This window comes from Megascapheus bottae, chromosome 10 (genome assembly GCF_031878675.1).
Source record: "Megascapheus bottae isolate mThoBot1 chromosome 10, mThoBot2.hap1, whole genome shotgun sequence".
Taxonomy (NCBI): domain Eukaryota; kingdom Metazoa; phylum Chordata; class Mammalia; order Rodentia; family Geomyidae; genus Megascapheus; species Megascapheus bottae.
The window spans coordinates 53,793,562-53,807,082 of record NC_143518.1 but is presented as its reverse complement, the minus strand read 5'-3'; the positions used below and the strand labels follow the sequence as shown (position 1 = coordinate 53,807,082).

At 40.7% G+C, this 13,521-nt stretch overlaps 1 protein-coding gene across 1 annotated transcript in view; it reads left to right on the top strand.

Moving 5' to 3' along the window:
• LOC150058452 (complement receptor type 1-like) overlaps positions 1-11,627 on the top strand; it is a 34,574-nt gene extending 22,947 nt beyond the window's left edge. The window contains exons 11-16 of the mRNA XM_090341286.1: positions 1,451-1,633; positions 3,428-3,451; positions 4,691-4,766; positions 8,271-8,375; positions 10,294-10,386; positions 10,926-11,627. Coding sequence (XP_090197412.1) covers positions 1,451-1,633; positions 3,428-3,451; positions 4,691-4,766; positions 8,271-8,375; positions 10,294-10,351 — 446 coding nt within the window. The 3' untranslated portion in view covers positions 10,352-10,386; positions 10,926-11,627. The remainder of the gene's footprint in view (positions 1-1,450; positions 1,634-3,427; positions 3,452-4,690; positions 4,767-8,270; positions 8,376-10,293; positions 10,387-10,925) is intronic.
• Positions 11,628-13,521: the final 1,894 nt, after the last annotated feature.

The following is a 13,521-nucleotide window of genomic DNA, read 5'->3' as shown; positions in this document are numbered from 1 at the left end:
CATAAATAAATGTGGGGTGGTTTTAGTCTAGAAAATGAAGTTAAATGGTTTTACTTTGTTTTATTTATTATTTCATGTATTCTTTCTTTTTAGAAATGCTAGGCTAAGTGCAGACTGGGCAGGGGGTCATCTCTGGATGTGCCCCAGAATTCTATAGTCCATCAGGGACAGAGACATAGAGTCCTGCCTCTCCCCAGAGTCTCAGAAATCACTCTGATGCTGCCAGCACTCTCATTCTAGAGACAGAAAAACCCATCACAGAAAGAACACTGACATTTCTGTGCTAATCAGCAAGAATAGAGTACACACAAGACTCACTTCTGTGGCTTCACTCACATCTACAAGCTCATGTGTTGCAAGTGAAAGCATGGTTCAAATGGTAGAGCAGTAGCCTTGAGTTAAGAAAAAGCCAAGGGAGAGAAAGCACGAGGCTCTTTAAGTTCAAGTTCCACTACACACACACACGCACACACAGACTAGACGTTCTTACGTTTCTGTCACATAAAAATCTATGAAAATTAAAAAAATATTTCAGAGATAGAGGTAGAGACACTGGGAAAGTTCTCCTAAAAATGAAAGGGGAATATACTCTTTGCTGGGAGCTGCTTTCTTCTCACTTATTAGTTACTTATTCAGATGTGATAAATATTGAATATTTATAATACATTTTGTCTTAATTGTCCTCTTCAAGCATGTTTCATACTAGTGGATTTTCATCCAGAACATGTGCAAAAATCAGCCAGGGACTTTGGTAAAAGAAAAGATTCTTCTGCTTCATTCCGTGAACTTACTGTTTATAGAAAGGGTCTGTTGTTAACAAACCCATCCTACTATTTTTTTACAAAACTCTGAAGATCACATGATAACGCTAAAGGAAAAATGATACCTGAGGCTAATTTTGAGCCTCTTCTGATAAGACAAAGAGGGTTTGCTTGAAGTTGTAGAAAGTAATGATAGGTAGGCAGAAAAGCAAACAAAAGGAACAGTTAGATGAAGAAAATTAAGTAGAAAAATATACTTCAAATTCAGAATCATGACTTCTCTAGGTATAGAAATGGGCTAGAGATACGTATACAACTGATCAAAAATACCAGTATGTATTATATATCTTGAAAGAATTAAATGAGCCTGCTGTTTCCTTGCAGTATGACCCAAGTGGGTCCAGGTATAGAAAGAAAGTGATTGTCTTAAGTCCTCAGCCTTCTAGAACTTTCCAGTTGCAGAATGAATAATCAAAAGTGTTCCATGTTCCTCCACTGTATAACAGAAATGGATGTTAAATCATAGGAGGTTTGGAAGGATCAAAGGTCAGTTGACCTTTCAATCAACTCTTGATTGACAACATCTCTCCCTTTTGTCAAATCCAAAGTAAGTGTAGCATTACAGATATTTCTATTGGGATGATTGCAACTAACAATAAACAGCTTGCCTCTGATTTTTCTGATTTCAGAAATGAAATGCAGCCTCCCACCATCTATGGATGGAATCCGGAAGGAGATAGAAATTAAAGAATATCATTATGGGGAGCACATAACTCTAGAGTGTGAGGATGGGTACACGTTGGAGGGCAGCTCCTGGAGCCAGTGCCAGGCCAATAACAGATGGGAGCCTCCTCTGGCCTTATGTACATCTAGTAAGTACAAGGGCAAAGAATGTAGCCCTTTTTGCTGTGCTGACTTTGCATTCATTCATTCACCCATCCTGCATCAAGTGTAATGTGATATTTATGGCATATACTAATAACGGAGTCAATGCTATGTCATCTCAAGGAAGAAAACGACAAATTGAAATAGCAATTGTCTCATGATGAGATCACGTGAGGACCTACAATTGCAGGAAGGGCCATTTAGCCTGTGCCTTCCCTAGACTGTTTTCTGGGACTAGGAATAGTGCTCAGTGGTAATGCTATCTGTCTGCTTTAATGCACTTGGCTCTGGGTTGGATCCTCAGCACTGCAAAGAAAAAAAATTCTTTCGGGGGAACATCTGCCCCTTATCAAGACAGGAACTTTATCAAGAACTAGAAAGTGAAGCTGTACTTCACCAGAATAAGTAAACTGATATTTGTATTCGCCTCTTTTTCCTCATCCCTCTTCCTTCTATTTTTGATACTGAGGCTCAAATTCAAGGCCTCATACTCTCACTTGACTTTTTTGTTCAAGACTGGTGCTTTTCCTCTTGAGACCCCACCTCCACTTTCAGCTTTTGGCTTTTGGTCTTCGTAGGCAGTCTCTGAACCTTGATACTCGGATCTTAGCTTTATGAGTAGAATTGCAAAGGTGAGCCACCAGCACCCAGCATTTTTCTTAATGATGTTCCTAGAACTAACCCAGCTCCATAAATCCATTTGTCCCATCATTCCTTCACGAGTTTGCTTTTCCTCTAAAAAGTCTAAAATAAACATCTGCTTAGGTCATTTCTTCAGATCCCCAAGTGTATATAAATCAAAACTGGTCTAATTTTGTGTTGTTAATGAGCCTTATTAACTTGGTTCCTAGATTCATCTATAAACTAAGGAGTGACAGCAGAGATAGCTTCTTTCCCACACTCGGTACTGTTCCTGAACTCTTTTGCTAAGTTAGCACTCTACCACTTTGTGGAGGTTAGAGTTGAGTCTCAGGGACTTTCCTGCCTGGGATGAATTCAAACCACATTCCTCAGATCTGAGCCACCAGTGTCTGACACCATACTTCTTCACAGTCTAGCCATTCACTCTTCCCCAAGCCTACAGTGATGAGAAGAGGACCAGCTTTTCTCTCCTCACTCTCCTCAGGGACTACTCTGTGTTGTCTTTGTGTATATCACTTTAGAGTCACATGTATCACATGATTTTTTTATAGACTGGGAGCCTAACAGCTAGGCCATAGTTCAGTGGGAAAGCAGGCCTTCAAGAAAACATATCAGGATGGGCCAGGGAGTGCCTTCCATGCAGCAGAGCGCAGGCCCCCGCTCCATTCTCATTGTTGAATAGCAGTCCAGACCAGCCTATTGAGAAAATAACTAGAAGGCAAAATAGGCTAGAGGCATGGTTCAGGTGGTAGAGTACCTCCTTAGCAAGCACAAGCACCAAGTTCAAACCCAGTACAAGAGAAGAATTAACTGAAGCTGGGAGTTTGGCCTGGTGGTAGAGGTGCTTGCCTAGAATGCACACAGACCCAGGTTCAGTTCCTCGGTACCACATACATACAATAAAAGCCAGAAGTGGTGCTGTGGCTCAAGTGGTGGAGCTTTATTTAGCCTTGAGAAAACCCAAGGACAGTGTTCAGGCCCTAAGCCCAAGCCCAGGACTGGCAAAAAAAAAAAAGAAAAAACAATTAACTGAGTCCTAACGAAAATTTAGAACAGGTTTTTTTCCCTAAACACAAGAGACTGTTGGTGTATGTTGTGTGCCAGACTGATGTTCTTGTGATTTCTGTCTTCCCTTTTAGGCTCCCGTACTACTCTTATCGTTGGTAAGTTTTGTGAAGGGTTTGCTGAGGAATTGTGGTTTCTTTGAGAGTAAGTATGTATTTACTTAACTTGGACCTTACTTAGCTATTTGTCATGAGTACAGTGTAAAAAGAGATCAAAAGATCTTTTATGATAAGTTCAATTAAAATGCATACATAGATATGAGATATGGGATACATAGATGTGAGAGAGAGGGAGGGAGGGAGAAGCAGGGAAGAAGGAGGCAGGGAGGGAGGGAGGGAGGGAGGGAAGGAAGGAAGGAAGGAAGGAAGGAAGGAAGGAAGGAAGGAAGGGAAGGAAGGAAGGAAAGGAAGGAAGGAAGGAAGGAAGGAAGGAAGAAAGAAAGAAAAGAAAAGAAAAGAAAAAGAAAGAAAGAGGCTTATTTCAAAGTGAGGAAGCAGCAACTTCCGCTTTGCTTCCAGATGGTAATCCTGCCTATTTCCATAAACTGAAAGGACCAAGACCAGTTTGCTAAGTTCTGTGTTTTGTCTATATAAGAATAGGTGTTTTATTTTGTTTTTGTTTTCGGTGCTCATACCAGGGCTTTAGAGCCTCACACTCCCACTTGGCTTTTTCCACTGAAGATTGGTTCTCTATCTCTTGAACCACAACTCTACCTCTGGCTTTTGCTAGTTAACTGAAGATATGAGTCTCACGGACTTTACTGGCTTCAAACCACAATCCTCAGATCTCAGCCCCTTGAGTAGCTAGAATTACAGGCATGAGCTTGGCAGAACAAGTTTTATAATAGGGTTTGTTCCATAGCGAATTCCTGTTACTTGAGGTATCCTATGTCTTGCCTTACAGAACAAACATGGGCAGGCTGCAAGAACTACTACAGCCCCATGACATTTTCCACCTATTTTGGGTTTTTTTTGGTCGGTAGCATGGCTTGAACTCTGGGCCTGGGCACTGTCCCTGAGCTCTTCAGCTCAAGGCTAGTGTTCTACCACTTTGAATCATAGCAGTTAATTGGACATAAGCGTCTCATGAGCTTTGGTGCCCATGCTGGCTTTGAACCGTGATTTTTAGATCTCAGCTTCCTGAGGAGCCAGGATTACAGGCGTGAGCCACTGGTGCCCAACTTCCACCGACTTCTTAAAGGTCAACATTTAACCCTGAGATACAGCAGAACTTACAGTTGCTTGGCAACCTTTAGGAATAATAGTTATTAAGGTAGAATTTAAAGTATCTGAATGTGATTTTCCCCCTGCATTTAATTATTTTGTTTTCCTCCCTAGGTCTCTCCTTTGGTGTGCTCATCCTTATTTTATCCATCATTGTGTTATGTTATATAATTCCCAAGTACAAAAAACGGTAAGTACAGCCACGTTCTCCAAGAAAAAGGACGCTGTATTAATGTCCTTTTGTAGGTCAAAGGAAAGTAAAAGAAATTCTCAAACAAAAACCACTATGACATAACAAATGTGGACATTCTTATGAGGCAGGTCCTTGACACAAAATCAGGAAAGGAATTATTTAGAACAAAGGAAATGCATATGGTAACTTTTTTAAAATAACATTTTCAAATGGGCACCAGTGGCTCATGCCCACTGAGATCTGAAGATTACAGTTCAAAGCCAGCCTGGGCTGGAAAGTCCATAAGATTATTCTTACCTCCAGTTAATCACAGAAAAAGCCAGAAGTGGTTATGTTGCTCAAGTGGCAGAGCACTAGCCTTGAGTAAAAAGGAGCGATAGTGTTCAGGCCCAGAGTTCAAGGCATAGAACTGGCAAAAAATAAATACATACATAATATATGTGTGTGTGTGCGTGTGTGTGTGTGTGTGCATTTTTTCCAGAAGGAATCGAGAAAATGAGCAGAAAGAGGACTATTTTCATTCTTGCTGTTGTTGCTTAAGGTATTAGTGAATGGGGAGCTGGTAGCTCATACACCTGTAATCCTAGCTGCACAGGAGACTGAGATTTGAAGATTGTGATTGGAAGCTAGTCTAGGCAGGAAAGTTCATGAGACTCTCATCTCCAGCTAGCCAGCAAAAAGCCAGAAGTGAAGGTATGGTTCAAATGGTAAAGCACTAGCCTTGTGTAGAAAAGCTCAAGGGAAACACCCAAGCCTTGAGTTCAAGCCCTAGTACCTGCAAAATGAAACAAAACAAAACAGGGCTTCCCACTCCTGTTTCTTCCACATTTATTAAATCAAGTTCATTATAGAACCATTGCCCCCTGTCTAGATCAACCAGGGATATGTCAGGGCAGAGCATACTTGGCCCTTTTTATCCTCAAAACTCAGGGAGGTCAACCCCTCATGTGGCAAAGCATCTTACAGTGAAAACTGTTACATCTGTGGCATCTGTAAACATTTCCAAAACATTACATTTCCTGAGCTAATGACTGCACAGTGATCACAAAATATCCTTTGTCTTCATGTCAGAATTAATCCGTAACTAACCCTGTGGAAAGTGGTTCTCATTTCAATTGAAATCCTCCGGATGTAGAAGTCTCATAAAATCTGTTGAGCAGATCCATCATCATCATCTTCCATGAGTGCGCTAGGGCCGAGTTGGTGCAACTGTGTGGAAGTTACTATTCATTGTTCACACACAAGGAGTGAGTCACAGAAGAGACACAGTAGAGATACAGTATAGCAGGTGCACCTGCCTCACAGGGTGCCAGGGCCATGGGCTTCATTTGGGTAATTCTGCCAGAAGAGCAGCTTAACTTGGAAGAGTATAGATGGAAAAGGCTATGCTGAGGAGACTACACAGCAGGCCTGGAACCAGGCTGGCTAAGTCTGCCTCTGACATAGGACACTATCGGAAGTTTCATAAGTCATCTGGAAGTTTACTAAGAAACTAAAGTGAGACAAAAATAGAAGTCACACACACACACAGAAAGAGGGAGAAAAATAGTTCTACCCTCTTTCAAACAAGTGCATGGGTGCACTTGCCATACCCACACATCTGAATCACCAAGCCCTCTACTCTCTCTCAACCACAGATCCCTTTTTTTTTTTTGCCAGTCCTGGGCTTGGGCTCAGGGCCTGAGCACTGTCCTTGGACTTTCTCAAGGATAGCACTCTACCACTTGAGCCTCAGCACCACGTCCAGCTTTTTTCTATGTATGTGGTACCGAGGAATCGAACCCTGGTCTCTGTGCATGCTAGGCAAGCACTCTACCACTAAGCTAAACTCCCAGCCCAACACAGATCCCATTCTTATCCCCCTGGCTGGCCCCAGACTCATGGTCTTCTTGTCCCCAGTTCCATGAGATAGCAAAGAAGAGCCACGCAATGAAAAAGTAGTAATGAGTTAGCTGTTATTCTCCGTTTTTAAATCCTGCATGTCAACTCAAAACACAAATCTACAATTGATTTGTTTCCTTTATAAAACAAAAGTGTTTAGCAAGTAGCCCTGGAATAGGCCTTTTGGTATTCCAGGTGAGAACAGGCTTTGCAATCCAAAAAACCTGATTAAATAGCACATACCAACTCTGAAATCCTAGGCAAGACACAGTCCTATCTAGACACACATGGTGAATCGTGCCTTTACACCCAGCTTCTTGAGAGGCAGGAGGGTCTTGAATTTCAGGCCAGCTTCAGGTAAAGTGAGTAAGGCCTTATCTCAACAAAATACAAAACAAAAGCGATAGAGCACTTGCTTAGTATATGTGAGGTCTTGTATTGAATTTCTAGTAAAGAAAGAAAGAGACATTCCTCTCTCAACTTTGTTTTGTTTGCCTGTTAAACATGTAATAATTCCTACCTCTCTAAACACAACTCTTTTCGTTCTGAATGTCAGAAAATGTAAGTTGGACAAGATTAATAGTGATATTAGCATGATTAAATATTTCCTCTTACTGTAAATTCTTTTTTCTTGGGGAGTATTAGGGTTTGAACTCAAGGCTTTGCATTCACTAGGTCGGTGCTCTAGAACTCTTGAGCTATGCCTCCAGCCCTTTTTGCTCTATATTTTAGATAGCTTCTTGGTTTTTTTTATTTTACTCTCCTATTTATGCTTCCCACCTTAGCTAGCAGGCTCAGCTTTTTATGTTTCTATGAACATCTGTAAACTTAATTGTTAGCCTAGCCTAGAACTATGGTCCTCCCTTTTCTGCCTCTGAGCACTTAGGATTATCATCACCAGAAACTGGCCATTCTACTTTTTTTTCTTGGTGTGGGTGGGGGGCTGTACTGGAGATTGAACTCCGTGTTTTGTTCCTTCTGGGAAGGCGTATTACTAAAACCACACTACCAGTCCTTTAATACAAGGGGAATGCCACATAAATAGCTGTTTTACTGTGTTCACTAAACAATGGCAAGGAAAAGGTCTATGTTCAGTAGAGTCAAACTTGTCTTTAGTTATGTATGACCTAAGGTTGGTTGTATATATAGACATGTAGCTCAGAAAGCCAGACGACCATATCTCAAGACAATTACTGCTACTTTCTTTGCTGTGGGCAGTGCTTTTATGTAAAATGGAACTTTCCAGAGTCACGCACTCATTGACCACTGACCAAAATGATTGCAATAAAGTGCCACTCGTATCATGAAATCTGTCAGAATCTTCTAGTAACTCCTATTACTAATCAAAATTACTTTACAAATAGGGAAATGCTTTGAAACAAGGGTACCTATCTATAAGTAATTTAGGGTCTTCTAACACAATATAGAGGGTGGTTTTAATATGTCCTAATCCAAGTTTTCACTTAGTGTTGGAAGATGAGCAATGGTTATCTTTTGTGTTTTATATATCCTGCAAAGAACACAGGCATTTGAAACAAATTATAATGCCAACCACAAAATGCAAGTTAGTTTCTTGAGATGATTAAGTCATCTTTTTTGTTTCCTCCCCCTACCGATTAGCGCTATTACCCGTGGAAAGAGTAAAGATGTGAGTATCAGTTTGTGCCCTTCAGAGAGCAGCAGTGCCCAGCCTCAAGCTCTGCTATCAAGTCAAGAGAACAACAGGTACCTGCTCTTATAGTGAATTCAAAATGTAATAATTCAAATGTTGCCCATGGAAACAGAATTGGAATAGTATGCTGCACTAAATAGGACATGGTGCCAAAACTTAGAAACTACCTCATTCACTGAAAATGCCTTGATTTACTCATTCATTGATTTATTTTCCTGGAATATTGCCTTTTCCAGTGGTTTTATGTAATGACAACCAGTACTGTGGCCAGGCACAGTGGTTTTTCTTCTTCAGAGTATTCCTATAGTTTTGCGATATATACTATAATTGTGTGTGTGTGTGTGTTTGTGTGTGCACGTGCGTGCCCAGACTAAGGTTTGAACCGATAGCCTTGCACTATTGCTTAGTATTTTTCTCAAGATTAGCATTTTAACACTTGAGCCATACCTCCACTTCTGGCTTCTGAGTAGTTAACTTACAGACTGTCATGGAGCAGTTTAGTAGGGCTGGCTATGAACTACCATCCTCAAATCTCAGTCTCCTCAGGAGCTAGAATTAATAGACATGAGCCAGTGGCGCCCAGCTACTGTGAACCTTTGAGAAATGGCATTCAGAATATCATCCCCAAGTCCTCCAGTTTCCACTAGTATACGGAATCTCTCCAGATCCTCTGGACACTCATTTTTCCTTTTCCCTGATGCTTTACTTTCACTAATTTCTCTACTTCACATGACCTCCCAGTTCTTCTCTCTCCTGGGACCATCCCTAACTTCCATCCCTTTCCCTCTCCCCCTCTCTCCCCCTTCCCCCCTCTCCCCCCTCCCTCTCTCCATCCCTTCACTCCCTCTTTGGCTCATCAGATGCTCAAATCTTTACTGACTATTCAACTTAACCCATATTTCAGTTTTCAGGCTTCTTGCAAATTCAGACTTCCACTTTTCTGTATCATGCAGAGACACATATTTGCTCCTTGCTTTCTCTGGCTATTCCCAGGAATCCTAATATTCCCTACCCACACGTCCTCAGGGCACTGTCAGAAAGAATTGTACCAATGTTCTAGAAAAGAATCAGACTCCATCTTCCAAAAATAAGTAGCAGAAAGCATTACACTCTAAAAAAATTTCCTTTCTCTCAGTACTACCTCTTTCTGACCTTGGTCTGCATGCATCTAAGCCTGATCTTCTCTAGCTACACCCATCAGGAATCCTAAATTTAACAAAGGATAGTGAAGGAGCCCAGGGAAAGGTAAGGACACAAGGTAGGCATTTTGTAATTAACCAAGATAGAGAAATGTGTGTTTTTCCTAAAAAAACAACTGCAGACTGTGTCTTCATTTTTCCTATGACAGAGTGAATTTACCATGCTCTGTACACATAGAGCTTCCTGGTGACTTTGTCTTCCATCTCATTTTTCCTTACTGTTGAAGGCAAATGAGATATACATTGCTTTGTTAAAAATAATTCAGAATTGCCACTTTACTTTTCTGAAGTTTTTTTTTTTGGGGGGGGGGGCTGTCCCTGAGCTGGCTTTGAACCGTGATCCTTAGATCTCAGCCCCCTGAGTAGCTAGGATTACAGGCGTGAACCACAGCACCAGCTACTTTTCTGAAGTTTTTTGTTTTTTTGTTTTTTTTGGCCAGTCCTGGGCTTGAGCTCAGGGCCTGAGCACTGTCTTTGGACTTTCTCAAGGCTAGAGCTCTACCACTTGAGCCTCAGCACCACTTCTGGCTTTTTTGTATGTATGTGGTACCGAGGAATCAAACCCGGGTCTTCATGCATGCTAGGCAAGTACTTTAACCACTAGGCCAAATTCCCGGCCCCCTTTTCTGAAGTTTTACTGGTCAGTACCCAGGCCTTGAGTTCAAGCCCAGTACTGGCAAACACATACACACACATTTTTAAAGAGGAAAGATTTATTGTACCACCTGCTTTCAGAGAGGTTCCATTCATAAGACTTGTGTGCCCAAACTAGGTGCCAGGAGAGAGTGGGTGACACAGAGGCAGATGCCAAGGACACAACTGTGGATTGAAAGTCATGAACTGTTTGGAGGAGAGTAGGAAGCAGGTAATGCTGGGCAGGGGATAATGGTGAAAAATCAAGTGGCACAAATAATGGAGTTCTGTGACCACTGGGCCTCATCAGAGGAGAAGCTTCAGCACTGCCAGGAAAGCATTTGTCTCAAACTCCATATACTATCTGAGCTCCCTCTTAAGTGTAATAAGAGTAGGAGGACATATTTTCTGAAGATGATCCTCTTCCAACAAGCCACTGCCTACTGCCCTTTTGAAAAGACTCAACAGAATGCTTCCTGCATTGTGACTGCCCTGTAGAGTTTCTTGAACAGGGTTCTGTTTATTTATTCACTCAACTCTGAGAACACATTTCTTAGCCCAGGTCAAATTACTCATTAATCTCTCTTAGCAGTCTGAATTTACCCAGTTTCTTATGACCTACCTAGTAACCACAACCCCAACACATCTGATGAATTTGTATTTTCTACCTAATACCAGCCTCACAATCGTTAGCATTTAAGCATATAGATTCTTGGAAGTTTCTGTTATCTGCCATACTGTTATCTAAATAAACATATCCTATTATTTCAGCATCCTTCCTTGACAACATATTATAACGCTGGAGCTTACCTCAAATTACATGATTGGAAAGGAGCCATTTCATTGCAACAGAATAAGATCTGGATTAATGGTCTCTGAAGTAACTTCGTAGAGATGCCTACATGAAGATTCTGAAACTTCCCAGTACTCCGCAAGGCCTCCCTTCTCAGTAGTCTGCCTTTCAGCCTGTCTCTTGGGCTCCTCCCTCCTCTTGTTGGACAAGATCCTTAAAGCTAGAGAAAAACAGTTCCATGCCTGAAAGACATGTATTGTCTAAGAGTTGTGGTTTACAAGCCTGTCTTTTCTCTCCTTGCCAAATGATCATAACATAGAAATGGAAAGGAACACTGAGATATGAAAACAAGTTGTACAGAATTCTATTATGTACCAGTTATTATTTAATTTCCTTTCTGCCAGTATTCTTTTACATTTTTATCTTTTTACACATAAACACATCTTTCTTGCTTCAGTAGTTCCTTTATTTTTAAGGCATAACTCGTTTAAATCATTTGTAGAAAAAAATTTATATCCATTTCTACTTTTTGTTTACTAGCGAGATATTAAATAATTGTGGAGAGAATGGGCATGACTAAAACGTCCAACACTGGATATTTTCTGTTTTACAAGTGTTTTCTACTATATTTTGTACTTTTTAAAAGTTGAAATAAAAGAATCATTGTTACTATTTAAAAACACTACCTTACTTGGACCAGGAGTTTGGCCTAGTGTTAGAGTGCTCGCCTAGCAAGCATGAAGACCCAGACCCAGGTTCAATTCCTTGGTACCACATACATAGAAAAAGCCGAAGTGGCACTGTGGCTCAAGTGGTAGAGCTCTAGCCTTGATGAGAAAGCCCAAAGATAGCGCTCAGGCCCTTAGTTCAAGGCCCAGGACAAAAACAAAAAAACTTGCTTATTTTGCTATAGATTCTTAATATATTAGTTATGCTAAAGCAGCATAACTTTTGTGGGGGGGGGTGTCATGGGGCTTGAACTCTGGTCTGGGTGCTGTCCCTGAGCTGAATCTTCAGCTCAAAGTTACCACCCTACCTCTGGGCCTGAATGCTGTCCCTGAGCTCTTCAGCTCAAGGTCTACCCTTGAGCCACAGCCCCACTTCCTGTTTTCCAGTGATTAACTGGAAATAAGAGTCTCAGGTCCTTTTGTGCCAGGGATGGCTTTGAACCTCAATCCTCAGATCTCAGCCTCCTGAGTCATCAGGGTTACAGGTGTGAGCCACCGCACCTGTATCAGTTCACAGGAATTAAGTTGCAGCCAGATAGGTGAGATAACTATATATAATGATGCATTGCATATTAAAAAAAGCTTGAAGAAGAGTCTTAGAATGTTTTCACCACACAATAAATATTTGAGAGAATCTTGATTTGAATGTTATACAATTTATATACAGTGTTTATCTGTATAAATATCACAATGCTTCATATATATATGATTTCATATCACTTTCTAAAATGTTAATTTTGACACTTTTTAAATGAGTGGTTTTATAGTCTTTTGAGCCATTCAAGTCTTTAGAGTCAAAACTGATAATGCACAGAAATGAAGGGAGAAAGACTTCTCAAATACAGTCATTGTATTCAATGTACATTATGTACAAATAGATCTACATAACTTGCAGTTAGAGATGGGATGAGGAGAGGATGGGGGAGAAGGATGGAAGGGAAGAATTGGTCAAGATGTATTGAACTCATAACCTGACTTGTAAAATTGAAGCCCTTTGATATCATTCCTTAACAAAAAATAATCATAAAAATCTCTTAGGATATCCTGGAACATACTAATGACATCTAGAAAATCTGGGAAACGTAATACTTTTATCCATATCTACAATTTTATCCATACTTCCATTCATACTGATTAGTTGTACAGCAGGGCTTCATTTTGACATATTCATATATTCATACAATGTACCTTTTTCAGATTTAACTGCTTTGTCACTCTCTCTCCCTTCTCTAAATAAAGATTAGCTTTATACATGACTGCTCATTTCTGTGCAATTGATTTGGGGAGGTACGTTTTTATGTTTTGTTTTTCTTCAGGGCCTGAGCTTTTTTGCTCAAGGCTGAGTGGTGTACCGATAAGCAAGGGCTCTGCTAACTGATTTCTGATGGTTAACTGGAGATAAGAGACAAGCAGATATTCCTGCTGACTTTGAACTGGGATCTGCAGCTCTCAGCCTCTTGGCAGTTACATTTAGTACCTTCTTTACTGGTCTATTCTATCACATTTACTTTGACACCAAAAAGAGGAATGAACTAGACGTTGCTTAAATTTCAGTTTAAAGTTATACAAAATAAAGCATAAGAAAAGTCCACTGACATAGGGGAAAAATAAAAATTGAATCCTGAAGTGATTGTCTGAATAACACTCGACACGTCATCTAAAGAGGAAAGAAAGAATCCTGGTAATCTGTGATTTTTACACTCAATGACAAGAGTTCTGTTCCACTGGATATTTAGCAAATATGTCTTGGAAATTTTTTTTGCCAGTCCTGGGTCCTGAACTCAGGGCCTGAGTACTGTCCGTGGGTTTTTCTCAAAGCTAGAGCTCTACTACTTGAGCCACAGAA